Here is a 26,384-nt window from a genome sequence, read left to right as displayed (position 1 = left end):
AAACAAGCACGGAATGGTGGGACCGCATAGTGCTGCAGGTCTGGGATGAATCCCAGTGGCTGCGCAACTTTCGCATGCGGAAGGGGACTTTCCTCGAACTGTGTGAGTTGCTGTCCCCTGCCCTGAAGCGAAAGGACACCCGGATGCGGGCAGCCCTGACTGTCCAGAAGCGAGTGGCCATAGCCCTCTGGAAGCTCGCAACGCCAGACAGCTACCGGTCCGTCGCTAACCAGTTTGGCGTGGGCAAGTCTACCGTGGGGGTTGCTGTTATGCAAGTAGCCAGGGCAATCGTCAAGCTACTGCTATCTAAGGTAGTGACCCTGGGAAACGTGGAGCTCATCAGAGATGGCTTTGCCGAGATGGGATTCCCAAACTGCGGTGGGGCTATAGATGGGACTCACATCCCTATCCTGGGACCGGACCACCAGGCCAGCCAGTACATCAACCGGAAGGGCTACTTTTCCATGGTGCTGCAAGCACTGGTGGACCATCGGGGACGTTTTACCAATATCTACGTTGGATGGCCTGGCAAGGTTCATGATGCTAGGGTGTTCAGGAACTCTGGTCTGTGTAGACGGCTGCAGGAAAGTCTTTACTTCCCGGACCACAAAGTAACTGTTGGGGATGTGGAGATGCCTACAGTCATCCTCGGGGACCCTGCATACCCGCTAATGCCCTGGCTCATGAAGCCCTACACTGGCGCACTGGACTCAGGGAAAGAACTATTCAACTACCGGCTCAGCAAGTGCAGAATGGTGTTGGAGTGTGCTTTTGGCCGTCTCAAGGGGAGATGGAGAAGCCTACTCACTCGCTGTGATCTCAGCGAGACCAATATCCCCATTGTGATAGCTGCTTGCTGTGTGCTCCACAATTTGTGTGAGAGCAAGGGGGAGACCTATATGTCGGGGTGGGAGGTTGAGGCAAATAGCCTGGCTTCTGATTACGTCCAGCCAGACAGCAGGGCGATTAGAAGATCACAGCGGGACGCGCTGTGCATCAGGGAGGCTTTGAAAGCCAGGTTCCTGACTGAGCAGGGTCTCCAGTGACTTTTTACTTTGTGGACACAGATGCTGAACCTGCCCCCGTTTCTTTACCCAGTTACTGTTGACTATCCTTCCAAGTTACATACCCCCTTCCCCACCTTCCCAACAAATAAAATCTGTTCCGTTTTGTTAATGAACAAGGTTCTCTTTTTTACTGTTTTCGCGGGAATGTTTTAAACCGGGGACGCAGACTGTGGCGGGGGGCGGGCTTAGTGTTTTGATGCAAATGATGCTTCTAAAGTCCGGGAATGACAGGCTCCGCAGTGCTGGATTGGTTGTTTCAACGCAGCCTGCCAGCAGTCCTGGGCGGGACTGCATGTATGTGTCGGCCAAGTGACTTTCTGGCAGGGGGCGGAGGGTAACAGATCCCCTGCTGCGTGGCTCTGTGATCCAGGATAAGGACCGCGGCATAGGATCTCTAACTGCCCTCCCCCGCCACAAAGTCACAGATCAACCCCCTCGCACCCCAGAACATGAAAACCGCCTCCCAGACTGACCAGGGTAACTGGTGACTGTACTGTGTATGTGTCCTGATGCTGGACCTGCCCCCGCCTCTGTAGCCTGCTACAGGTGACTGTCCTGTCCAAGTAACAAACCCCTTCCCCCCCTTCAGACAGAATCCCCTCCAAAAGACACTCTCGGAAAAAGTACTTAACAGAAACAGATGTTTTATTATGAACCGCACATGAAAAGGGGGGGGAGGAAACTTGGACGTGGGCTAGTGTGAGATGGGTAGGAAAGGACTTTTCAAACTTTGGAACGAGAGCCTTCCATTGCTGCAGCAGTGTGTAGGGGCCGACTGAAAGTTTTAACGGCCCTTGCCACCCCTCCTTCTTTGTACTTTTGGTGAGGGGGGTGTGGGACTTGGTGGCGGGGGTGGGCGGTTAGAGATAGACAGCAGCAGGGCTCTGTCCTCCTGCCTCCGGTCTTGCAGAACATCCACTAGGCGCCGGAGCATCTCCGTTTGCTCCCTCATTAGTCCAAGCAGGGTTTGAGTAGCCTGCTGGTCCTCCTGGCGCCACCTCTCCTCCCGTTCCATGACTGCTCTGTGCATTTGTGACAAGTTCTCCCTCCACTGTGTCGTCTGGGCTGCCTGCTCTCGTGAGCAGTCCATAAGTTCATAAAACATGTCTTCCCGCGTCTTTCTCTTCCTTCTTCTAATCTGCGCTAGCCTCTGGGAGTGTGATGCCAGGCTGGGTTGGGAGACAGTCGCAGATGTGTCTGTGGGAATGGGAAAAAGGGAGTAAATTCCTGAGACAGATAAATGAAGTTGCTAACAAAGAACATAGTCTTTCTCTGTGAACAACACCATGCACTGGACCTTTCACATGCGCACTCAGGACAAGGTCGAATTTTCGGCCCTCGCCTTCTGTGTCTGGGGTCCTGCAGTTGCGATCAGAGACGCGTTGCAGGACACCTCTACTTCTGCTGCAGGAAAACATGGTAAGCCGTAGACTTGTGGCAGCTTAAAAATGTAATAGTAGCACTGGGCTCCTTTCGCACTGAATGCAAGGCCACTCTCTGCTGGCAGCAATCAGGGAAGCATGAGCTCTGCCCCTGTCCCACCACCTCGCGGCTGTCCCCGGGAAAGATCCCTGTATGCTGCCCCTCTGCCGCCTCCACCGCGTGGCTGTAAAGCAGTCCCAATACTAACATTCCCCTCCCTAATTTAAAGCAGGGCGTCATGTGTGACATTACACTCATGAGGATCTCGGAGACCGAGAGGGGAAGGATGCTGCGTGAGACCATGCAGAGGCCTGGGCCGTATGCCGCCATGCTGTGCCGCGCACTGATCCCGGACTACCTGATGGACTCATGGCGTGGGAACGTGTGTTACCACGGGGGACCGAACAAGATCGCCCTGCCGTGGAACCTCATGCGCATGCTGGAGCGGTACCTCCAGGAGAGCTATGCCGAGCTATCCCAGGAGGACTGTCTGTCCATTCCCGGGCACATTGACCGTCTTTTCATTTAAGTTCAGCATAACGGACTACAGAGTGGAGCGTCCTGTGGTGGCCTAATCATGAATATCCGGACATTACTTGATTTTCTATACATAGTTAGGAGTAAATAGTTCACTAAGCCAACTAAATCATGAACAACAAATTACTAATATAGTTAATATTCCTGTTTTGTTATAAATAAAAGTTTCTATGTTTAAATGAGTGACTGAAAAGCCCATTCTTAACAATATAAATATTCCAGTTATGTTTAAATGAAATGTTGAGATGTTTAAAGCACTCACTGCTTGATCCTTCCCCTGATTCGGTGTCCGGGGTAACGGCTGTGGACGGTTGGTAGGGGATCTCGGTAAGGGTGATGAAGAGCTCCTGGCTGTCGGGGAAATCAGCAGTGCAAGCGCTGTCGACTGCCTCGTCCTCCTCATCTCCTTCCTCATCTTCCCCGTCACCTAACATTTCCGAGGAGGAACCGGCCGTGGACAATATCCCATCCTCGGAGTCCACGGTCACTGGTGGGGTAGTGGTGGCGGCCGCACCTAGGATGGAATGCAGTGCCTCGTAGAAACGTGATGTGTGGGGCTGGGATCCGGAGCGTCGGTTTGCCTCTTTGGTTTTTTGGTAGCCTTGTCTCAGCTCCTTGATTTTCACGCGGCACTGCGTTGCATCCCGGCTGTATCCTCTCTCTGCCATGGCTTTAGAGATCTTCTCATAGATCTTTGCATTCCTTCTTTTGGAGCGCAGCTCTGAAAGCACGGACTCATCGCCCCACACAGCGATGAGATCCAAGACTTCCCGATCAGTCCATGCTGGGGCCCTCTTTCTATTAGATTGCACGGCCAACTCTGCTGGAGAGCTCTGCATCGTTGCCAGTGCTGCTGAGCTCTCCACGCTGTCCAAACAGAAAATGAGATTCAAACTGGCCAGACAGAAAAAGGAATTCAAATTTTCCCGGGGCTTTTCCTGTGTGGCTGGTCAGAGCATCCGAGCTCGAAGTGCTGTCCAGAGCGTCAACAGAGTGGTGCACTGTGGGATAGCTCCCGGAGCTATTACCGTCGATTTCCATCCACACCTAGCCTAATTCGATATTGCCATTTCAAATTTAGCGCTACTCCTCTCGTTTTCGAGGATTACAGAAGTCGAATTTAAAAGAGCTCTATTTCGAACTAAATAGCTTCGTGGTGTGGACGGGTGCAGGGTTAATTCGATGTAACGGCGCTAAATTCGATATAAACTCCTAGTGTAGACCAGGCCTAACAGAAGTATTGGGAGCATAAGCTTTCGTGGGTAAGAACCTCACTTCTTGCATCTGAAGAAGTGAGGTTCTTACCCACGAAAGCTTATGCTCCCAATACTTCTGTTAGTCTTAAAGGTGCCACAGGACCCTCTGTTGCTTTTTAGAGCCTGAGACTCCACTCATTCCTACTTCTCGTACAGCCAATCACTCAGAAAAACAAGTTTGGTTACAATTTGCAGGAGATAATCCTGCCCGCTTCTTGTTTACAATGTCACCTGAACGTGAGAACAGGTATTCGCGTGGCATTATTGCAGCCGGCATCGCAAGATATTTATGTGCCAGATGCGCTAAAGAGTCATATGTCCCTTCCTGCTTCAACCACCATTCCAGAGGACATGCATCCATGCTAAAGATGGGTTCTAATCGATAATGATCCAAAGCAGACCGGACTGACGTGCTCATTCTCATCAACTCAGTCAGATGCCACTAGCAGAAGGTTGATTTTCTATTTTGGTGGTTTGGGTTCTGTAGTTTCCCAATCAGAATGTTCCTCTTTTAAGACTTCTGAAAGCATGCTCCACACCTCGTCCTGCTCTTATTTTGGAAGGTACTTCAGATCCCTAAACACTGGGCAGAATGCTGTAGCTATCTTTAGAAATCTCACATTGTTACTTTCTTTGCATTTTGTCAAATCTGCAGTGAAAGTGTCCTTAAAATGAACATGTGCTAGGTCATTCTCCGTGACTTCTATATTATGAAATATTTGGCAGCATGTGTGTAAAACAGAACAGGGGACATACAATTCTCCTCCAAGGAGTTCAGTCACAAAGGTATCTAATGAATTATTTTTTTTAAATGAGCATTGTCAGCATGGAAACATGTCCACTGGAATGGTGGCCGAAGCACGAAGGGACATATGCATGTTTAGCATATCTTGCACATAAATACCTTGCATTGCCAGCTACAAACGTGCCATGGGAACACCTTCTCACACTTTCAGGTGACATCATAAATTAGAAGCAGGCAGCATTATCTCCCATAAATGTAAACAAACTTCTTTGTCTTAGCGATTGGCAGAAAAAGAAGTAGCACTGAATGGACTTCTAGACACTAGAGTTCTTAATTGCTTTATTTTTGAGTGCACTTATACAATTAAAATAATCTCTGTTTCTAAGTTTCTAACTCGAAGGAAAAGTAGGCCTCCAACCTCACATATTTTGACGATTCTTTTACTTGATTTGCATCTTCCTTCATCTTCTTTCTGTCCCACCCGGATAGTTTCTTCTTCTTAGTGCGCTTATCCATCCCTTATCAGAAACAAATAAAATAAATATGAACAATATACGGTTTATAAATAAATCACATTTTAAAAACAAACTCTCCACACAGCAGCCAGGTCAATTTCACAGCTCTATGAATTGATGCCCGTCGAATTTGGTCAGCAAAGTGTTAAATGATTTGTTGAAAAGGCGCCACATTATTCAAAACTAGAGGAGAAGCTAAAACAATCCGCACACTAAGAAGTAATCAAACAGACTGAACTATTGGAAATCATCCAAAGGGTTCAGCATTTGTTTACACCACAGGAAACAATTCTTATGAGTATGCATGTTTGTGTGGGTGCCTGGGTGAGTGAGTGTACATGTCAACCGATAAAAAAAGTGCCGACAAAAGGGCAAAGACAAAATGTTTAAAAAAAATGCGGGCCCCTTGGCTCTTGCAAGGGATTCACGTGTTACAAGACCAACTAATGCTGTAGTGGTAAGTGTTACAAGTGTACAGACGACGTTTCTACCGCATTAGATTATGTGATGGAAGCTTGTCCAGAAGAAAATGACACCGCTCAAAAATTATTTGGATGTACCCGTATCGGAATGCGCTCTTTCGTCACCGTTCTTTTGTCGGTGCTTGTCACCTTTTGCATCCTAATTTTTTCTGCATCTTCTGTAGCCTCAGGTAAGGGCTGTGCTCTTGCCCCCTGATCACTGGCTATTAACAGATTTCTCAGTTCTTCCTTTGTAGCTTTCTTTCTAAAGCTTATCCTCTTTTCTGAACACAAATTTTCCATGGCTTTTTTGCCAAGTCCCTCATATGCTCTTTGCTCAGCCATGTGTGGGGGAGGGGAGTTAGTTGGGTTTGTGCTGCATGTTAACCCTGAAACCGCAGCCCCTCCTTTTACATTGCAAACCCATTTTAAATGGCCAACCCAACGGGTGCTTGGTATGGTTAATGAGAGCAGTACTGTTTGAAACCATCCCCACTTGTTAACAAGGTTAAAAAAGCCAAAAGACTGTGTCTTACCATGGCTGCCTGCAAGCTGAAATCTGTGGCCTGGCACTGCGTGAGTGATCTCTCACACCAAACCTGCAGGCTCTCAATATAAGAGGAAAAATGCGACCTTGTAACGAAAGCACATGTGCTGTGTGATGTGAACAGCAAAATCTAACGTGAAAGAGTGTACCCATTGTTCTCTAAAATGTATCTTTTTTAACCACCTCTCCCTTCTCCTCCACCAGCTGCAAATGTTTCTCCTTCACAGAGGCTAGTGAATATTCGAAAGCGGAAGCGAAGGACGCATGATTAAATGTTTACTGAACTACAGACTGCCTCCCACGCTGACAGAGCACAGCAGAATGCGTGGAGGCAGTCAATTACTGATTTTAGAAAAGCCCAATATGAGCGAGAGGAGAGGTGGCGTGCTGAATCGCGGGCTGAAGAGCAGAGGTTGCGTGCTGAATCGCGGGCTGAAGAGGAGAAGTGGCGTCAGCTTGTAAACAGAAAGCAAGAGTCGACGCTCCGGCTGCTGGAGCATCAAACTGATATGCTCCTGTGTATGGTTGAGCTGCAGGAAAGGCAGCAGGAGCAGAGACCGCCGCTACAGCCCCTGTGTAACCAACAGCCCTCCTCCCCAAGTCCCATTGCCTCCTCACCCAGACGCCCAAGAACACGGTGGGGGGGCCTCCGGCCACCCAGTCACTCCACCCTAGATGATTTCCCGAGCAATAAGTTTTAAACTGCAGTGTGTCCTTTTCCTTCCCTCCTCCCCCACCCATCCCAGGCTACCTTTGCAATTATCCCCCTAGTTGTGTGCTGAATTAATAAAGAATGCATGAATGTGAAGTAACAATGACTTTATTGCCTCTGCAAGTGGTGCTTGAAGGGGGGAGGGTAGGGCAGGGTGGGGTGGTTGGTTTACAGGGAAGTAGAGTTAACCGGGTGGGGGGGGGGGCGGAGATTTCATCAAGGAGAAACAAACAGAAGTTTCACACCGTAGCCTGGCCAGTCACAAAACTCGTTTTCAAAGCTTCTCTGATGCGCACCGCGCCCTGCTGTGCTGCTCTAACCGACCTGGTGTCTGGCTGCGCGTAATCAGCGGCCAGGCGATTTGCCTCTACCTCCCACCCCGCCATAAATGTCTCCCCCTTACTCTCACAGATATTGTGGAGCGCACAGCAAGCAGCAATAACAATGGGGATATTCTTTTCGCTATGGTCTGAGCGAGTCAGTAAGCTGCGCCAGCGCGCTTTTAAACGCCCAAATGCACATTCCACCACCATTCGGCACTTGCTCAGCCTGTAGTTGAACAGGTCCTGACTCCTGTCCAGGCTGCCTGTGTACGGCTTCATGAGCCATGGCATTAAGGGGTAGGCTGGGTCCCCAAGGATCACGATAGGCATTTCAACATCCCCAACGGTTATTTTCTGGTCCGGGAAGAAAGTCCCTTCCTCCAGCTTTCGAAACAGAGCAGAGTGCCTGAAGACGCGAGCATCATGTACCCTTCCCGGCCAGCCCACGTTGATGTCGGTGAAACGTCCCTTGTGATCCACCAGGGCTTGCAGCAGCATTGAAAAGTACCCCTTGCGGTTTATGTACTCGGTGGCTTGGTGCGCCGGTGCCAAGATAGGGATATGGGTTCCGTCTATCGCCCCACCACAGTTTGGGAATCCCATTGCAGCAAAGCCATCCACTATGTCCTGCACGTTTCCCAGAGTCACTACCCTTGATATCACCAGGTCTCTCATTGCCCTGGCAACTTGGATCACAGCAGCCCCCACAGTAGATTTGCCCACTCCAAATTGATTCCCGACTGACCGGTAGCTGTCTGGCGTTGCAAGCTTCCACAGGGCTATCGCCACTCGCTTCTCAACTGTGAGGGCTGCTCTCATCCTGGTATTCTGGCGCTTCAGGGCAGGGGAAAGCAAGTCACAAAGTTCCATGAAAGTGCCCTTACGCATGCGAAAGTTTCGCAGCCACTGGGCATCGTCCCAGACCTGCAACACGATGCGGTCCCACCAGTCTGTGCTTGTTTCCCGGGCCCAGAATCGGCATTCCACAGCATGAACCTGCCCCAGTAACACCATGATTTCCACATTGCTGGGGCCTGTGCCTTGTGAGAGGTCTATGTCCATGTCCATTTCCTCATCACTCTCGTCGCCGCGCTGCAATCGCCTCCTCCTCGGCTGGTCCCGGTTTTGCTTTGGCATGTCCTGGCTCTGCATATACTCCAGGACAATGCGCGTGGTGTTCATAGTGCTCATAATTGCCGCGGTGATCTGAGCGGGCTCCATGATCCCAGTGCTAGCTATGGCGTCTGGTCTGAAAAAAGGCGCGAAACTAGTATCTGAAAGACCAGGGGAAGGAGGGAGGGAGGGAGGGAGGGAGGGGCGAGTGACGACATGGCGTACAGGTACAGGGAATTAAAATCAAGAAAGGTGGCTGTGCATCAGGGAGAAATACAAACAACTGTCACACAGAATGCCCCCCCCCCCAAGATTGAACTCCTAAGCCTGGGTTTAGCGGGCCGTTGATTTGACGGAGGGAGGGGGGAAGGAAATGAATACAGAACAAATCTATTTTTTTACATCTTAAGACGACAGTGCAGCATGACTGATAGCCCTCAGCATTTTCTGGGTGCTTGGCAGCAAATACTGGGCGCTTGCCAGTATGATGATGACGGATACCAATTATAATATACTATTTACTGCCAAAAGGCAAGGGGTTGCTGCTGTGTAGCAATGTAGCCCCACGTGTGCCAGCCACATGTCTGCCAGCACCCAGATCGCCCTCGGCCTCTTCTGGGTGCTTAGCAGACAATACTTGGCAGAAAATAATATACTATGACTGATAACCGTCCTCATCGGACAATCATGGCTACCAGTCGTAATAAACCATCTACTGCCAAAAGGCAAAAGGTAAGGGGCTGGTGCAATGCAGCCCTACGGCTGCCAGCCCCACAGCTACCAGCATCCCGATCGCTGATGAAGGCTACCAGTCATGCTGCACCGTCTACCGCCAAAAGGCAGTTAGCTGCTGCTGCTGTGTAGCAATGCAGTCCCACGTCTGCCGGCACCCGGATGACATATGGTGACGGTGAGCTGAGCTGAGCGGGCTCCATGCTTGCCGTGGTATGTTGTCTGCACAGGTAACCCAGGTAAAAAGGCGCAAATCTATTGTCTGCCGTTGCTGTGACGGAGGGGGAGGGGCCTGATGCAATGTACCCAGAACCCCCCGCGGCACTGTTTTGCATCATTCGGGCATTGCGATCTCAACCCATAATTCCAATGGGCGCCGGAGACTGCGGGAACTGTGGGATAGCTACCCATAGTGCAATGCGCCGGAAGTCGACGCTAGCCTCGGTACTGTGGACGCGGTCCGCCGACTTCATGCACTTAGAGCATTTTATGTGGGGACACACACAATCGGCTGCATACAACCGATTTCTATAAAACCGGCTTCTATACATTCGACCTAATTTTGTAGTGTAGACATAGCCTCAGAAAGGACATTCCTTGAGTGGAACCTGTCCCTGTGCTCTGCTGGGGAAGGTGGAATCTAAGAGGACAGGAACATAGTCACTGAGCCCACTCGGGGGAGGCAGACATCTGGCGAGGTGACGGGAATTGTGATGCACACCCAGCTCTAGTGTTAAACCCCTGCCTATTTCTAAACCTGCAGAGCCCAGAGCCCTCCATATGGCTGGAGCTGTTCCCAAGGAGGAGGGAGAAGAAGGATTCTGTGTGTGACCGAGAAACAACACAGACAGGACAATACAGTGCTTCTCTACCTTGCAAGCTAGGGGGGTCCGGTGGGGATGATTTAGTATGTGCCTTAGGTTTCGACACCCTGGTCTTGTTAGGGAATGATGAGGGAAGAACCTGACCGGTGTCAGACACGCAGACCCCCCCAGCTTCCAATAACCAAGGGGTCAGGAATCCCTTACCCAGCGAGGTCACCATCTCGTAGTTCTCCTGCATGACATCCCTGTAGAGGGCTCTCTGAGCGGGGTCCAGCAGAGCCCCCTGCCCCTGGGTGAAATACACAGCCACCTCCTCGAAGGTCACTGGCTCCTGAAACAACGAGAATCCCCAACTCAGCACCTGCTGCCCCAGCCACAATCCCACTAGTTACAGGGGAGGAGGGACAGAAAAGCAGAATCATCCCCCCCACCGTGCTCAGAGCAGCCAGGAGGCTCCGGGGGTGGGGAGAAGGTGAGAGCTCCTTGGTCCCCCCAGCAGACGGGCAGGGTCTTCTCATTTCTCAGACGCCTCCCAGCCACAGGCTGATACCGGAAGCAGAGCTCTGAGCCGGGGACAGGGAGAGGAATCCCGAAAGCTTCAGAAATGGAGGAATGTTTCCCCTCCCCCCACCACCAATGGGCCTGTTCAGAAAATCAGGCCCAGGTTGATCATATTCCAGCAGGTTTATCACACCCTGTCCCACCATGTGTGTTTAACGCCTCTACAATACCCCTCCCCCACACCAAGTGCTCCCTAAAAATCCCCTACCTGAGCTGGCTCCATCACAGGCATTTCCCTGCCCTGTCTCCTGGAAGAAGGGCCCATCTGGAGCGAAACGCGGACGCGATTCCTCAGCTTGTCAGAGGAGCAGAGATATTGGGCAGGTTTCATAAGGGCCTGGAGTCCATGTCACTCCCCGATTCTCCCCAGGCTCTCTCCCTGCAGACAGACGCTATGATTCTATGACTCTGCCATTCTGGGAAGAAACCGAGTTAGTTCATTATCACCCCGGACAGGCCCCTCCTCCCCCATCAGAACTAAACCCACCATGTCCCTTCTAAACCTCCCCAGAACAGCATCTCTGAGCCAAACGCTGGGAAAAGAGCAGAACCAAAGGAGTCACTTTAGGGCACTGCCCCACAGTGTATTGTAACCCCTCTAGCTCTCCCCCTTCTCTCTAAGTAGTGTGGTGCTCAGCAGAGTGAGCAACTGGCTTTTCCTCTCTCAGCTCCTCCCCTTGTTCCCAGGAGAGCTGACTGCCCCGGGGGTGCAGGGAATGGATCTGGGCAGGGCTGGGAGCTGGGAACCTCCCTCCCCACTTCTTGCTCCTGCTGCCCTTCAAGTCTCTCCACTCTCCCTTTTTATCTTCTTCCCTCGCCCTGGGAGAACGGGCGACTGCCCCATTGTCGTGGGCCTTTGCTCTCATTAGGCAGCTCAGCCACTGACACTGGTAACGGGGGTTGAACCCGGCTGTGTTACTGAGGGCAGCAGCTCTGGGACTCACAGACACAGGGAGCCCCTCCCCTTGTAGGCCAAACTCACCAGCTGGTCGCTGAAAGGGGCCCTTTGTGCAGAATCATTTCCCTGCCCGGCTCCAGCCCTTTCCCCAGGTCTCTCCATCACCTGGAGGCTCAGGTTCAGGGGCTGGTATGGTTAGAGTGGTTCCAGCCACTAGAGAAAGTGACCTTGGGGCTGGTCTCAGAGGGGTGTGAGGAAGCGGGAATGTTCTTAATGTTTTCTCTGAATACTCTGTGTGTGCCTCAGTTTCCCCATGTGTTACTCAAGTTTCAAGCTGGTGGGATACAGGTGTGTGATCATTGCAGAGACCTCTAGAGGGCAGGTGTGACTGCAGAGTAGCTGCCTGGGCATAAAGAATGGCCAATATTCTGTATCCTGGCAAGCGATGGCCAAAGCCGGTCCTCTGCAAGGAGCCAGCCAGCTGAAGGTGTTGGGGAACAAAGAGAGAGGGGGAAGCCAGGTGATCTGTTTTCCTGGAAAGAGAGAAAGCACAGAGGCAGCTGGGCATCACTGAGGAAGGGGGGGGCTGGAAGCGGGTCAGTCTCCTGCTTTGGGACTCAGTGAGGAGAGTCCAGGACTCGGGACTCTGGATTCCCCCCCAGATGGACTTTGCCGAATGTTCCTGATTTCTGTGCTAACAAGCTCTGTTCTATGCTGTGTTCCCAGTGACCAATAAACCTTCTGTTTTCCAAGCTGGCTGAGAGTCACAGCTGACTGTTGAGGTGGGGTGTACAGCCCCTGTGAGGAGCGTCTCAGGCTTCTCCTTAGGCTGCCCTCAGGGGTGAGGATGGGGCCATGCATCCTCCCTGGGCTCCAGGACCAGGGAGGATGGGGCAACACGCTCAGTGGGTTGCAGGTATGTTGGGGGTGCTCAGGGGTTGGGGTCCTGCCCCTACAGTGGGGGGGCTTGCCTCCCTCAGCCCTAGGTTCACCCCCTGCCCGCTGTACCCCGTTCTTATTCCTGGCTCCTAGTCTCAAGCAGGGGGGCTGAAACAATCTGTACAGTGGTGGGCACTGAGAGCCATTGAACCAAACTGTAAACTCTAGATAGGATGGAAACCCCTTCAAACCAGGGGGTGTGTCAGGGCCCCACCAGCCTAGATCCAGTGCCTGTGCTGCCCCCCAGCCCTGATTGTGCCCCTGGGCCCCTCTCCTTCCCCAGCTCCCAGATAGGGCCCCCCACCCTGCATTCAGTTTGGCCCCTGCCCACCTTCTGCCTCTCCCTATTTGCCCCCCTCAGATCTCCCTGAGCTGCAACCTCAGTCCGCACCAGCGCAGGCAGGGAAACAAAGCAGCAGATGGGGAGGAGGGATGGGTGGTAACGTGATCCTGCCCCCGCCCCGCACACACCGGGAGCTGTTGGCAGCTTTCCCGGGCCCTGGGCGGGAATCGCAGCCAGCTCCGCTGGGAGCAGCCAGGGGCCAAACCTCCCCCTGCAGCCCGGGTGTGACGGGGCGGGTCTCTCTTACCTTCCCTCCGAGCGGGGCCCCCCTGGGGCAGGGGCCGGGCCGGGAAGGGCCCTGGCCAGGCTGGGGGCTCTGCCCTGGGAGAGGCTCCTGGGGAGCAGCGGGAAGGGCCCTGCTGGAGATTCCCCTCTCCCGGCTGCAGCCAGGGCTCCGGGCTCCCAGCACCAGCCGCCGGGGCTCGGGGATCTCGCCAGGAGCCAGAGTCACCGCCGCGGCTGCGAGTCACTTCCTGCTGCCGGGACTGACTCCAGCGATCGCTCCCCCCAGAGCCGCCTCCCAGCTGCTCCTGTGTCCTAGCGATCAACCCATCGCGTAGCGGCATCTCTGTGTCCCGCTTCGGTTACACTCACAGGGTCTCAGGTCAGACGGGCCCATCATGAGCATCTAGCCCAGGGGTTCTCATGACAAAATTTTTGGTGGCCTCAAACTGCGGCCAGCAACTCTCACTGGTGTCCACTCTTACATTTTTTCCTCAAATACATAATTTACTTTAGGAGAAACCAGTAAACATGCACAGAGGTAAGCGGGGAAATGGTCCCACTATTGGGGGGAACTTTCCTGATTTAAACACCACCCGAGTGGAATCGAACAGCAGAAGGATCTGAGTCCTCGCTCCCTCTTCCTTCACCCAGAGCCTGTCTCACCTTGCGGGCTCCCCTTCCACTGTCGTGTGTGGCAAAGTCCTTATAACCCAGACAAGGCTGGGCCCAGGCTTCCGGAGGGGCTAGCCCCCCAACCTGCTGTGACCACTCAGGACATGGACTAGAGCGTCCCCACTCCGGGCACTTCCTCCGCTCTCGACGCTTCCCTGACCTCTTCCCTGGCCATTGTCTATTCCCCAGAACAAATGCAATTTACAAAACAGCAACTAATAAAAAAAATCAGGACACAATCGGAAAGACAAAAGGAAAACTCTTAGCCGCACTCTACAGGGCCGGATTAACTTTTTGTGGGCCCGGTGCCTAACCTATTTGTGGGCCCCCACGGGGCAAGGTGCAGGCGGCGGGATGGTCAGTCTCCAAAGTGAAGGGCGGGCGGGGGCAATGAGGCACAGCACAGCAGAAGCAGCCCCGCTCTGCGCAGCCCAGCACAGGGCGCTGTTTACAAACCAGCCCAGCGCTGTGCTGCCAGCGTGCCCCTTCCCCTTGCGGGCGGGCCCGCACCACACTGCTCCCCTGCCCAGTGCCCAACCCTAATTACCAGCACCCCATCGCCCAGAGACGTCCCCCACTGGCCTCCCACTACAACTGCACAGCACCCTGCACACCACACCGCTCGCCCAGTGCCCCCCGCCCATGGACCTCCCCACTGCCCACCTCCTTCCTCACACTCCCACCATCACAGCTGCACAGCACCCGTATTACTGAGGGGATTCTGCACCAAACAATTAAAAATTCTGCACACAATATTTTAAAATTCTGCACATTTTATTTGTCAATAAATAAATGTGGAGGCTCCAACATGGCAGTGGGGAGCACAGGCCACTGGTTGCATGGAGGTGGTAGATTACCCTGCAGCCTCCCCCCACCGCATCGTGGGACAGGGACTTGGCAGTGAGGCTGCACCCGACCCTGACACAGTGCAACGGCCAAGCCTGCCCCAGAAACACCCATGGGGCTCTGCCCCCCTGTGCCAGGCACACCAGGTGTGGGTGAGCAGGCTCAGCCTGGCAGCAGGATCCAAGTGCAGAGGGACTTAGTGTGGGGGGATCCAGGTGGGGGTAAGAGAGTTCTCTGTGGGGCAATCTGGGTTTGGGCGGCTCAGTGGGAGATCTGGATGCACAGAAGCTCATTGGGGGGTTCCAGGTGCAGGGGCAATGGGACTCTGCAGGGGATCCAGGTGAAGGTGTTTGGGGCTCAGCGTGGGGGCCTACATGCAGGGGAGGTGGGGTTCATTTGGATGGGGGTGCAGGTGGTTGGGGCATAATGGGGAGGGTGTCTGGGAGGCTCATCGGGGTGGTACAGATGCAGGGGAGGTGGGGCTTGTCAGGATGAGGGTTAGATGGGCCTGCTTAACAGGGGAGCCCAGCTTCTGCCAAGTGGATGCCGCATGCTGGACTCCAGCTTCCCCCTGCCCCCACTTCTCCTATCACCTTCTCTTGCCTATCCCATACCCCTTCCCCACCACTCCATTTCCTCCCCATCCCACCCCCTTCCTTACCCCCTCCTCTTTCCCTCTGCCCCTGATTCCCCCATCCCCTTCTCATACCCCTTCCCCACCTCTCCATCTCCTCCCCATCCCCCCCCTTCCTTCCCTCCTGCCCCCACTTCCCCTTTTGGTGAGAAGAGCCGTTCTCCTCCCCAGCTGCTCCTCGCTCTTCCTCTGCCCCTTGCACGTCTCCCCTGCTCTCCCCAAGTGTTTCCATCTCTCACTGCATGGCTGAGAGCCCCGCTGCTGGAGCAGGCTGACAGCTGGCAGGGATGCTACAGAAACAGTGGCTCAAACTCTGCTCTGAATATCAGCAACTCCTCAGTGTCCAACTCTGCAATCGGCTCTCCGGGTGGAGGGGAGTCGGCTGAGCGCCTGTGTACAGATCTCTCTCCAGAGCCACTCCAGCCCCAGTCTGCCAAGTCCCAAAACTCCAGTTTTGTCAAAATCAAAATATTTTGCAGCAGCATGTAAATTTTGGTGACATGTTTATCATTTCAGTTCCTGTTGCCAACATGGTACCGTGTCATATTTCATAAAAGGTGACCAGCTGTCACGGAGTGTGGGGGAGTCAGGGCTCTGCACCCCCCACTTCCTGCTATTCACCGTGATACTCAGTCAGCCAGTAAAACGGAAGGTTTATTAGACGACAGAAACACAGTCTCAAGTAAGGCTTGTAGGTAGAACCAGGACCCCTCAGCCAGGTCCCTCTGGGGGGCAAAGATCTTAGACCCCAGACTTGGGGTTCCCTGCCTCTTCCCAGCCAGCCCCAAACTGAAACCAAAAACCCCTCCAGCAGGCTCTCTCCCTTTGTCCAGCTTCCCAGGCGAAGGTGTTGACTCCCCACCCCCTTCCTGGCTCAGGTACCATCCCTCACCTAAAGTCATCCCCTGCTCTCCCATCCCCCATGCAGACAGCCCCAGTAAAACTAAACCACATTCCCAGGTCAATCCACCCCGTCCCTACTGCGTCACACCAGCAAACCAAAATGAACCTCCGGGATCAAAATGAAGCAATGGGGGGGGGGGGGGGGGGGGGAGGTCTGAACTGAAGCTTTTTCAGCCTTCTTGTTCCAAGGGACACTTTGAAATTTCAGCTTTATTGTTCTCTTTTCAATTCCCCCCCCCCCCCAATTGCCAATATTCAACCAGCTCTAGTTTGGAAGTGTTCCTATTCTAAAGTCATGGGGAGCCAGAGACACACAGGTGGGAAACTGAGACACTGACTGACGAGCAGGAAATTCATAGTGGAGGCAGGAACTGACTGCCCCTCGCCAGAGCCCCAGTCAAGTGCTTTACCCACAAGCCCACCCTTCCTGCACCTGAAATCTCCATCTGACACAGAGCCGCTTTCAGAAGTACGGGTGCTGCCTCTCCTGGACCCAGCTGGGGGGTGGTTTCTGTGTCCGAGCTGGGGGAGCCTGTCAACATAATTCCAAACACAGGAGAGAAATCCTCACCCCAGGTCTGGCTGATTTGTGGGCATCTTTGAGATCATTTGCAGCTGCACTTTTCAAAGTCCAGGCCCGGCCATTCTCAGGCTGGTTCTGGCTCATTTAATAGCTTGATTAGCTTGTGGTGTCACTAATTATTGCTACACCCTTTCAGCCTAAAATAGCAGCAGAGCCTCCTTGAAAGACTAAAAACTCCTTCCGGCTCTCCCCTCTGAATCCTAAAGCTGTGTTTAAAATAATGACCAGAGATTGATCACTGGCTGGATTTTCTTAGGGTTTCTTCTGCAGCAAAGGCAGACTTTGAAATGCACAAACTAGAAATGCTCCTGGCTGAAATGCTGGTTAAACAGCCACTGCCCAGCAACTAGTGCAACCCAAATCATGACATTAATGCTCGGATAAGCCATTGGCTGCGTTGGCTCATACGCCTCTTCCCCTGGATTCCAGTCTCACTCCACCAGTTGACTGCCTGGATACGGTGGCAGAAACCTTATTACAAAGAAAACAAACTCAAGTGCCTTTATATTTGAAAGTAATGAGCCACTGGACCAATGTACCCAGGGTTCTGGTGGATTCTCCCTTGCTGCCCATTGTTAATTCAAGATGGGATGTTTTTCTAAAAGCTCTGTGGTAGGAATTATTTGGGGGCAGGTCTCTGGGCTGGTCTAGAGAAGGACAGATGAGATTATATCTCTATGATCCCTTCTGGCCTTGGAATCTAGGCATTAGTCTGATTTCTCCGCTTGCTGGAGGGTCGGACACATGGAGTGAGTCTGATCTCCCTGGGGGAAGCAGTAATTACACTGATGCGCAGCGTGGAGGCAGAGCTGGGGCTGTGGACTAAAAGCGATTACATGGATTCACATCGCAGCTCGCTCTGCCTTCTCTGGCACCTGTGGAATGCAAGAGGCGCTGAACTCCAGGTCCCCTTTCAACACTAAGGGGAGAGGGTTTGGGGGGGGACCCCAGCCTCTCCACATACAGCTGCTGATCAGAGCGATCACAAATGTCAATCAAGTTTCACATCTATAGCGAAGGGGTGATCGCAGTGCTGCGGGAGAACACCGGAAAGGTATTTCTCTGAGTCCAGTGGATGTGAAATCAGCTGAGCACTAACGCTGGAAGGGCCCCCGCTAGTCCGTGCTGGCAGGGCTGGTGCAAGGATATTTTGCGCCCTAGGCTAAACTTCCACCTTTCGCCTCCCACCCCCACCCCTCCCCCCGGAGCATCGCTTATTATAAACTTTCAAAAATGAATACTGCATAATATGGCATTGTTCATTAGAATTAATACATATTCAGCTTGGAAATGTATTAATTTCATTATTTAGATTACATATTTAATGAAAATAAATGAATAACCTGACAGGGCGTGGGGCTGGCTTGGGGCAGGGGGGTGCGGCAGGGGTTGGCTGGCGACAGGGGTTGTGGGGCTGGCTGGCTTCGGGCAGGGCAGGGGATGTGGAGCTGGTTGGAGATGGGGTGCGGGGTTGGCTGGAGACGGGGGTGTGGGGCTGGCTGGCTTTGGGTACGGGGGTGCGGCAGGGGCTGGCTGCCTTCTGGCAGGGCACGTGATGCAGATCTGGTTGGAGATGGGGTGTGGGGTTGCCTGGAGACTGGGGGTGTGGGGCTGGCTGGCTTCGGGGATGGGGGTGCTGCAAGGGTTGGATGGAGGTGGGGGAGCGGGGCTGGCTGGAGGCAGGGGGTGCGGGGCTGGCTGCAGGCAGGGCAGGGGGTGTGGGGCTGGCTGGCTTCGGGCAGGGCAGTGGGGATGTGGAGCTGGTTAGAGATGGGGTGCAGGGTTGGCTGGAGATGGGGGTGTGGGGCTGGCTGGCTTTGGGGAGGGTGTGCTGCAGGGGTTGGATGGAGGCGGGGGTGCGGGGCTGGCTGCAGGCAGGGCAGGGGGTGCGGCAGGGGCTGAATGAGGGCATGGTGGCGGGTACCAGGGCCGTCCCTAGATATTCTTGGGCCCTACGCAGTCCCCCCCCCCCCCGCGCATGGGCGGGTGCCCCAGGCCTCCGTGGGGGAAGCGGGAGCTGGGCGGGAGGCCTCCAGGGGGTCGGGGATGTCTTGGGGGGCAGGGGGAAACTACCCCCCCAGCACTCCCCGATGGCACAGCTGGGGCCGGGTCTCTGTACTTCCTGCTGCCGGTGAGTGCAGCCCCGGCCCCGCTGCAGAGCTCAGGGGAATGGGGGCAGGGCGGGGCTGAGCAGGGGCTGGGCCCTGGGGAAGACCAGAGCAGCAGGGAGCAGCACTTCCCAGCCAGCCGGAGATGATCAAAGAGGGTTACACATTTAGCCGGCGCCGGGTGAGCATCCCAGACATTTTGGGCACCGCTTTTTGGCACCCTCAAATCTTGGTGCCCTAGGCGGCTGCCTAGTTTGCCTAGTGGATGCACCGGCTCTGCGTGCTGGTAGCCACAGGAGAGAGTGGGGGGGGAAGAAGAGCGGGCCGGTACTGCCACTCTGTGGGCACGGGGGAAGCACAAACAGCGTCTGTGGGATGCCAGGGCAGTTCACAGTCTGTCCCTCCCATGTCCCAGGCCTCCTGCCCAGGCCCTGACTGTGCTGCAGGGATTCTGTGGCTCAGACACATGCTCTCGTGGTGGCCACACACCCTCAGGCTCTAGGTGACAGGACCTTTCTTCCCAGTGTCCCTGGAAAAGTACAAATCCAGAGGGCAAATAAAAAGCCCCCCCCCTTTGTAATCTCTGTAAGACGATTGGGGGGGGCGGGGGGGCAGATTCATGATCTTTGAGCACTTCTGGCTGCTGACCTAGTTCTGTCCCTGCCCTCCCCCAGGTTTCCACGGGACGCAAGCCATGGACAGGGACACCCCCGGACGTTGGGGGGGGGAAATTCCAGTATGACGGGGATGACTTCATCAGCTTCCACGTCCAGCCTCAGGCCCCTTACCCCTGTCTACATCCCGACTCCCCCCCTCCCGGAGCCATGGTCCTGCTCCCGGCCCCACTCAAGGGGGTGGGGGGCACAGACAGGGATAAGGGGGGGGGCACCGAACCCCTACTCTAAAAAGTGTCCACTGGGCCCAGAGCAATTCCAGCCTCTCCCCCTGTGCTTTGCCAGGCTAAACCAGTCATGGTGGCAACCGGGATGCTGGGTGGGGAAGAGAGCCGGGATCCTGGGTGGGGGCCTGTGTTGTGAATTCCTTTAATGTTTAACCAATACATTAAACGGTTACTTCTTTAAAATGCTATTTACATCCCTAGTCTGGACACCTGCCTTGCAGCTTCTGAGCCCTTAGGCAGAAACCTCCACCTACACCCAAAGCTTCAGTGATATTTGAGGTAAAAGAATTCCACTCTGGTTGCTGGGTGAGGCAGCCCCTCACTCCTTCCCCATGGGGTTGGGGAGCTGCCCTTTTATCTCTCCCTCTCCCTGACCCCCACCCTCTTTCCGTCCTTCCCCCTGCCAGTGTGCTCTTGCTCTCACAGCCTCCCCCCAGCTTCCCCCCTGACATCATTCCTTTTCCACGCAGTGACCCGTCCCCCCCTCACTCTCAGTTTCCTTCTATTGCAGCTTTGTTCCCATCTGGCCCATAACTGTTCTCTATTCCCCTGCATTGCCCCATCCCCCCTTCAGCACCCTGCCCTGTCCACTGCATCCTCCTCCTGACCCTGACCCATCCCTCAACCCCCCTTTTCTACACCCCCTTCCCCTCTTCAGCCCTCTTTCAGCTCCCCATAGGTGTGAGTGTCCCTGCCCCCAGCACAGCGTGGGTTGGCTTCCCTCTGCTCTGCACACAGTGGGAGCTGGCAGGTGTGTATAGGAAACCGTTCCCTGTAGGAATTTGCTACCTGTACCAGTTGCGGATATGTAAATGGTTTATAAGAAACGGCTATTGTAAAAAAACTGCTCTCTGATGTAGCAAATGACTACAGATAGCAGTTTGTCCCCTGCACTCTTTTCTTCTCCTCTGCACTCATGGCAGGACTAAGTACTATCTAGACCATTCCTGGCAGGTGTTTGTCAGCTGCATAACACCCTGACCAGTCAATTTTTTCCCCCTGCTCAGACCCTGGCCGCCACCCTCCTCCTCCTCCTCCACTTAGGGCAGGGTGAAGGGTGGTGGCACATTCCTACACGGAGCAGTTTTCTGTACTGTACCTGCGGGAGAGTTAATTAATCCACCCCAATGGACGATAGCAGCTATGTCTGTGGGAGAAGCTAAAAAAAATGCCAATTGACTCTCCTTTGGCAGGAGGCAGGTGTGACAGGTTTGATCACAGAAACCCCCTTGGAGGCTGCCAACTCATGTGCCAAGGTTACTTCTGCCCCTGCTTTCCCTGCCAGCTTGGAACTCCAGCACCCCGTCTTGCTGAGCCAGACAGGCCAGCCTGCTCCAACACAGACCCAGGGGCTGAACCATGTGCCCCAAACTGCAGACTTAACTGAAAGCAACTTAAGAAGTGTTCCTGTCTTTAACACTCAGATGCCCAACTCCCAATGGGGTCCAAACCCCAAATAAATCCATTTTACCCTATATAAAGCTTATACAGGGTAAACTCATAAATTGTTTGCCCTCTATAACACTGATAGAAAGATATGCACAGCTGTTCCCTCCCCCCGCCAGGTATTAATATATACTCTGGGTTAATTAATAAGTAAAAGGTGATTTTATTAAATACAGAAAGTAGAATTTAAGTGGTTCCAAGTAGTAACAGACAGAACAAAGTGAATTACCAAGCAAAATCAAACAAAACACTCATGGCTAACCTAATACAGTAAGGAAGTGATTACAGATAAAATCTCACCCTCAGATGTTTCAATAAGCTTCTATCACAGCCTGGACACCTTCCTAGTCTGGGCACAATCCTTTCCCCTGGTACAGCCCGTGTTCCAGCTCAGGTGGTAGCTAGGGGATTTCTCATGATTGCAGCCCCATTTGTTCTGTTCCACCCACTTACCGGTATATATCTTTTGCATAAGGCAGGAATCCTTTGTCCCTCTGGGTTCCCAACCCCTCCTTCTCAATGGAAAAACACCAGGTTACAAATGGATTCCAGTTCAGATGACATGATCACATGTCACTGTAAGACCCCAAGCCTTCATTCCTCCCAGCCTGACTCACAGGAAGGCCTGCCTGCAAACAGAGCCATTCACAGTCAATTGTCCTGGTTGATGGGAGCCATCAAGATTCCAAACCACCATTAATGGCCCACACTTTGCATAATTACAATAGGCCCTCAGAGTTATAGTTCATAATTCTAGTTTCAGATACAAGAGTGATACATTTATACAAATAGGGTGACTACACTCAGTAGATTATAAGCTTTGTAATTATACCTTACAAGAGACCTTTTGCATGAAGCATATTTTAGTTACATTATATTCACACTCATCAGCATACTTTCATAAAATCATATAGAGTGCAACGTCACAGCAGGAAAATGGAAAATGCCAGCCACAGGGCATTTCTCTGGCAGATAAGATTCCCTGAAAAAGAGATTGCACTACAGTACTTGTATGAGGTGAATTGAAAAATACTATTTTTGTTTTGTGATCACTGTACACTTTCTATTCTTGTTGTGATAGAAATCAATATATATGAAAACGTAGAATAACATCCAAAAACATTTAACAAATTTCAATTGGTATTCTATTATTTAACAATGTGATCATTGAGATTAATTTTAATACACACCATTATGATTTTCAGTTAATTGCAATTAATCAACTACACTACTATCGTCTTCCAAGTTTTTAACAATACAAGTTCACATTTCAAAGTTCTAGTCTATATAACTTGGAATGGCCACAAATACCATTTACACATTTTTCGAACATGTCTTTAAAAGTTGAATCTGGGTCAAATAGCCTGCAAGGTTCTTAACTCTTTCTGGCCAGGCGTCACACAAGTTTAGATCGTGTGTGAATTCTCCAACGTTTAATGAGGTCTGATCACTGTCTGAAATATTTGTTACAGTCCAGTAGTTATGGAGTCTTGCTCTTGTGTGGATTCTCTGATGAAAAACAAGGACTGATCAGTTTCTGAAATGTTTCCCACAGTCTAAGCACTTATGGGGTCTCTTTCCAATGTGGATTGCTGGATGATTAACAATGTTTGACCTCCATATAAAACTCTTTCCACAGGCTAAGCAGTTACGGGGTGTCTCTCTGGGTGGATTCTCTGATGTAAAACACGGGCTGACATCGATTTGAAATGTTTTTCCATAGTCTAAGCACTATGTGTGTTTTCCCTGATGTTTAGAAGGGCTGATCTGATTCTGAAAACTTTCCCAAAGTCCAAGCACTTATGGTCTTCCCCTTGTATGGATTGCCTGATGTTTAAAAAGGGTTGATCTCCTTATGAAACTCTTCCCACAGTCCAAGCACTTGTGGGGTCTCTCTCCTGTGTGGATTACCTGATGTTTAACAAGGTCCGACCTCTGTATGAAACTTTTCCCACAGTCCAAGCACTTATGAGGTCTCTCTCCTGTGTGGATTGCCTGATGATTCAGAAGGGTTGATCTCCTTATGAAACTCTTCCCACAGTCTAAGCACTTGTGGGGTCTCTCTCCTGTGTGGATTATCTGATGTTTAACAAGGTCCGACCTGTGTATATAACTTTTCCCACAGTCCAAGCACTTATGGGGTCTCTCTCCTGTGTGGATTCTCTGATGTTTAACAAGGTCTGACCTCCGTATGAAACTTTTTCCACACTCCAAGCACTTATGGGGTCTCTCTCCTGTGTGGATTCTCTGATGTTTTACAAGGTCTGACCTGTGTATGAAACTTTTTCTACAGTCTAAGCACGTATGGGGTCTCTCTCCCGTATGGATTGCCTGATGTTTGACAAGGACTGTCCTCCGTATAAAACTTTTCCCACAGTCCAAGCACTTATGGTGTCTCTCGCCAGTGTGGACTGCCTGATGTGTTTTAAGATTTGACCTCTGTATGAAACTTTTTCCACAGTCTAAGCACGTATGGGATCTCTCTCCTGTGTGGATTGCCTGATGTTTTAAAAGGTATGACCTCTGTATGAAACTTTTTCCACAGTCTAAGCACTTGTGGGATCTCTCTCCTGTGTGAATTGCCTGATGATTAGCAAGGCCTGACTTCCATATAAAACTTTTTCCACAGTCTAAGCACTTATGGAATCTCTCTCCTGTGTGGATTGCCTGATGTTTGACAAGGGATAACCTCTGTATGAAACTTTTCCCACAGTCTAAGCACTTATGGGGTCTCTCTCCAGTGTGGATTGCCTGATGTTTGACAAGGGATGACCTCCGTATATAACTTTTCCCACATTCCAAGCACTTATGGGGTCTCTCTCCTGTGTGGATTGCCTGATGTTTAACAAGGTCTGACCTCAGTATGAAACTTTTTCCACAGTCTAAGCACTTGTGGGATCTCTCTCCTGTGTGGATTGCCTGATGATTAGCAAGGTCTGACTTCCATATAAAACTTTTCCCACAGTCTAAACACTTATGGGGTCTCTTTCCACTGTGGACTGTCTGATGTCTGACAAGGGCTGACCTCCGTATAAAACTTTTCCCACAGTCCAAGCACTTATGAGGTCTCTCTCCAGTGTGAATAACCTGATGGTAAACAAGGTATGACCTATGTACAAAACTTTTTCCACAGTATAAGCACTTATGGGGTCTCTCTCCTGTGTGGATCCACTGATGTTGTTTAAGATTTGATTTGGTTGTGAAATTTTTCCCACAGTCCAAGCACTTATGGGGACTCTCTCCTGTGTGGACTGCCTGATGATTAAGTAGGGTTGACCTCCGTATGAAACTTTTCCCACAATCTAAGCACTTATGGGGTCTCTCTCCTGTGTGGATAGCCTGATGTTTTAAAAGGTATGCCCTCTGTATGAAACTTTTTCCGCAGTCTAAGCATTTATGGGATCTCTCTCCTGTGTGAATTGCCTGATGATTAGCAAGGCCTGACTTCCATACAAAACTTTTTCCACAGTCTAAGCACTTATGGGATCTCTCTCCTGTGTGGACTGCCTGATGTTTAACAAGGTCTGACCTCTGTATGAAACTTTTTCCACAGACTAAACACTTATCGGGTCTCTCTACAGTGTGGATAGCCTGATGTTTGACAAGGGCTGACCTCCGTATAAAACTTTTCCCACAGTCTAAGCACTTATGGGGTCTCTCTCCTATGTGGCTTATCTGATGTGTAGTCAGTGCTGACTTCCAATTCAAAGAGTTCCTGCCCTTAAGGCATTGATAGGGTTTCTGTCCTGTGTGGCTTCTCCCATTGTCCAAGCATTGAAGTGATTTCTCTCCAGTATGAATTGTCTGAGGTGAAACAAACTGTGGTGTCAGAACGAATCCTTTTCCATAACCGAGGCATTCATAGCGTTTGTCTTCCTTAGGGGTTGTGTGATGGGCTGTGGGATCCCTGTGTCCTTCCCCACAGATAATAGATTCATCCATCTGCTCCCTTGAGTGGTTTCTCAGCAGCCTCTCTGAGCTCTGCCAATTTCCCCAGGCTTGTCCCTGTTCCAAGCACTGGGAAAAATTCTCTTCAGCTCTTCCCACCGAGGTCCCCTGTGATTCCCCGTGCCCAGGAACTTCCTGCTGTTGATTCCCCTCCTTTTTCTCACTCACTGTCTCCTCACCTGCTGGGAGAGAGACAATCCAGACAGGCATCATTGTGCCTGGGAGAAAGAAAGAGGAATATCACTGAGGGAAAACCCAACATACTAAAGCTGCACAGACGGAGCAATTGGATTCTGCCTCCACATCCCACCCAAAAATTCACAGAGAAGGAACGTTGGGAAGGAAAGACCTGCAGGTAACAGGACACGTGGGAAGCGATGTCAGTGATATCTGCTGACTGTAGCCCTGCCCTGGGCGGGATGAGGAAGAACCGAGGGCACTTACTGATACCATATTTTTGGGATGTTCAACTTTTTCCTTCATTCACGAGACAGTTTCTGTGTCAGTCCTCACCTGTGTGGGCACCTCTTGGGATCTCTCTTTCCTCGCAGGCCTTGAGATCGGGCACCCACGGCTCTTCTCCTCGTTCCAGCCGGCTGATCAGGTCAGGTTTGGGAAAGGGGAATCCTGTGCAGGTGGTGAAATCAGAGCAGATCAGGGTGTGTGGAGGATTGAGAGAGCATCTGTCAAAATGGAACCTCTCTCTCTGCTGTGCTGGGGGAACATAGAATCCAAGAGGATGGGAACATGGTCACTGAGCCCCCTCGGGGGAGGCAGACGTCTGGGGAGGTGGGGGGAATTGTGATGCCCTAACTAGGAGTTCCTAGGATTTGTGCTTTCTGGGGGCCTTGCTGACGCACACCCAGCTCTGGAGTTAAACCCCTGCCTATTTCTAAACCAGCAGAGCCCAGAACCCACCGCATGGCTGGAGCTGTTACCAAAGAGGGAGGTGAACAGGGATTCTGTGTGGGAATGAGAAACAACACAGACAGGACAATACATGGCTTCTCCGCCTGGAAAGCTAGTGGGGGGTCGGGTGGGAATGATTTTGTATATCCCTTAGGTTTTGACACCATTTCGAGAGTGTACAGAAATAAAAACAACCCAGGAAATTACAGACCAG

General features: G+C 52.0%; 1 protein-coding gene across 1 annotated transcript in view; it reads right to left on the bottom strand.

Annotated features, from left to right (window-relative positions):
- Positions 1-10,011: 10,011 nt before the first annotated feature.
- LOC135887362 (zinc finger protein 436-like) overlaps positions 10,012-26,384 on the bottom strand; it is a 41,802-nt gene continuing 25,429 nt past the window's right edge. The window contains exons 10-13 of the mRNA XM_065415134.1: positions 25,775-25,888; positions 25,361-25,440; positions 10,459-10,585; positions 10,012-10,070 (exon numbers count right to left, since the gene is read on the bottom strand). Coding sequence (XP_065271206.1) covers positions 10,012-10,070; positions 10,459-10,585; positions 25,361-25,440; positions 25,775-25,888 — 380 coding nt within the window. The remainder of the gene's footprint in view (positions 10,071-10,458; positions 10,586-25,360; positions 25,441-25,774; positions 25,889-26,384) is intronic.

This window comes from Emys orbicularis, chromosome 13 (assembly GCF_028017835.1).
Source record: "Emys orbicularis isolate rEmyOrb1 chromosome 13, rEmyOrb1.hap1, whole genome shotgun sequence".
In the NCBI taxonomy this organism is placed as follows: domain Eukaryota; kingdom Metazoa; phylum Chordata; order Testudines; family Emydidae; genus Emys; species Emys orbicularis.
This window is presented reverse-complemented; position numbering and strand designations above follow the sequence as displayed.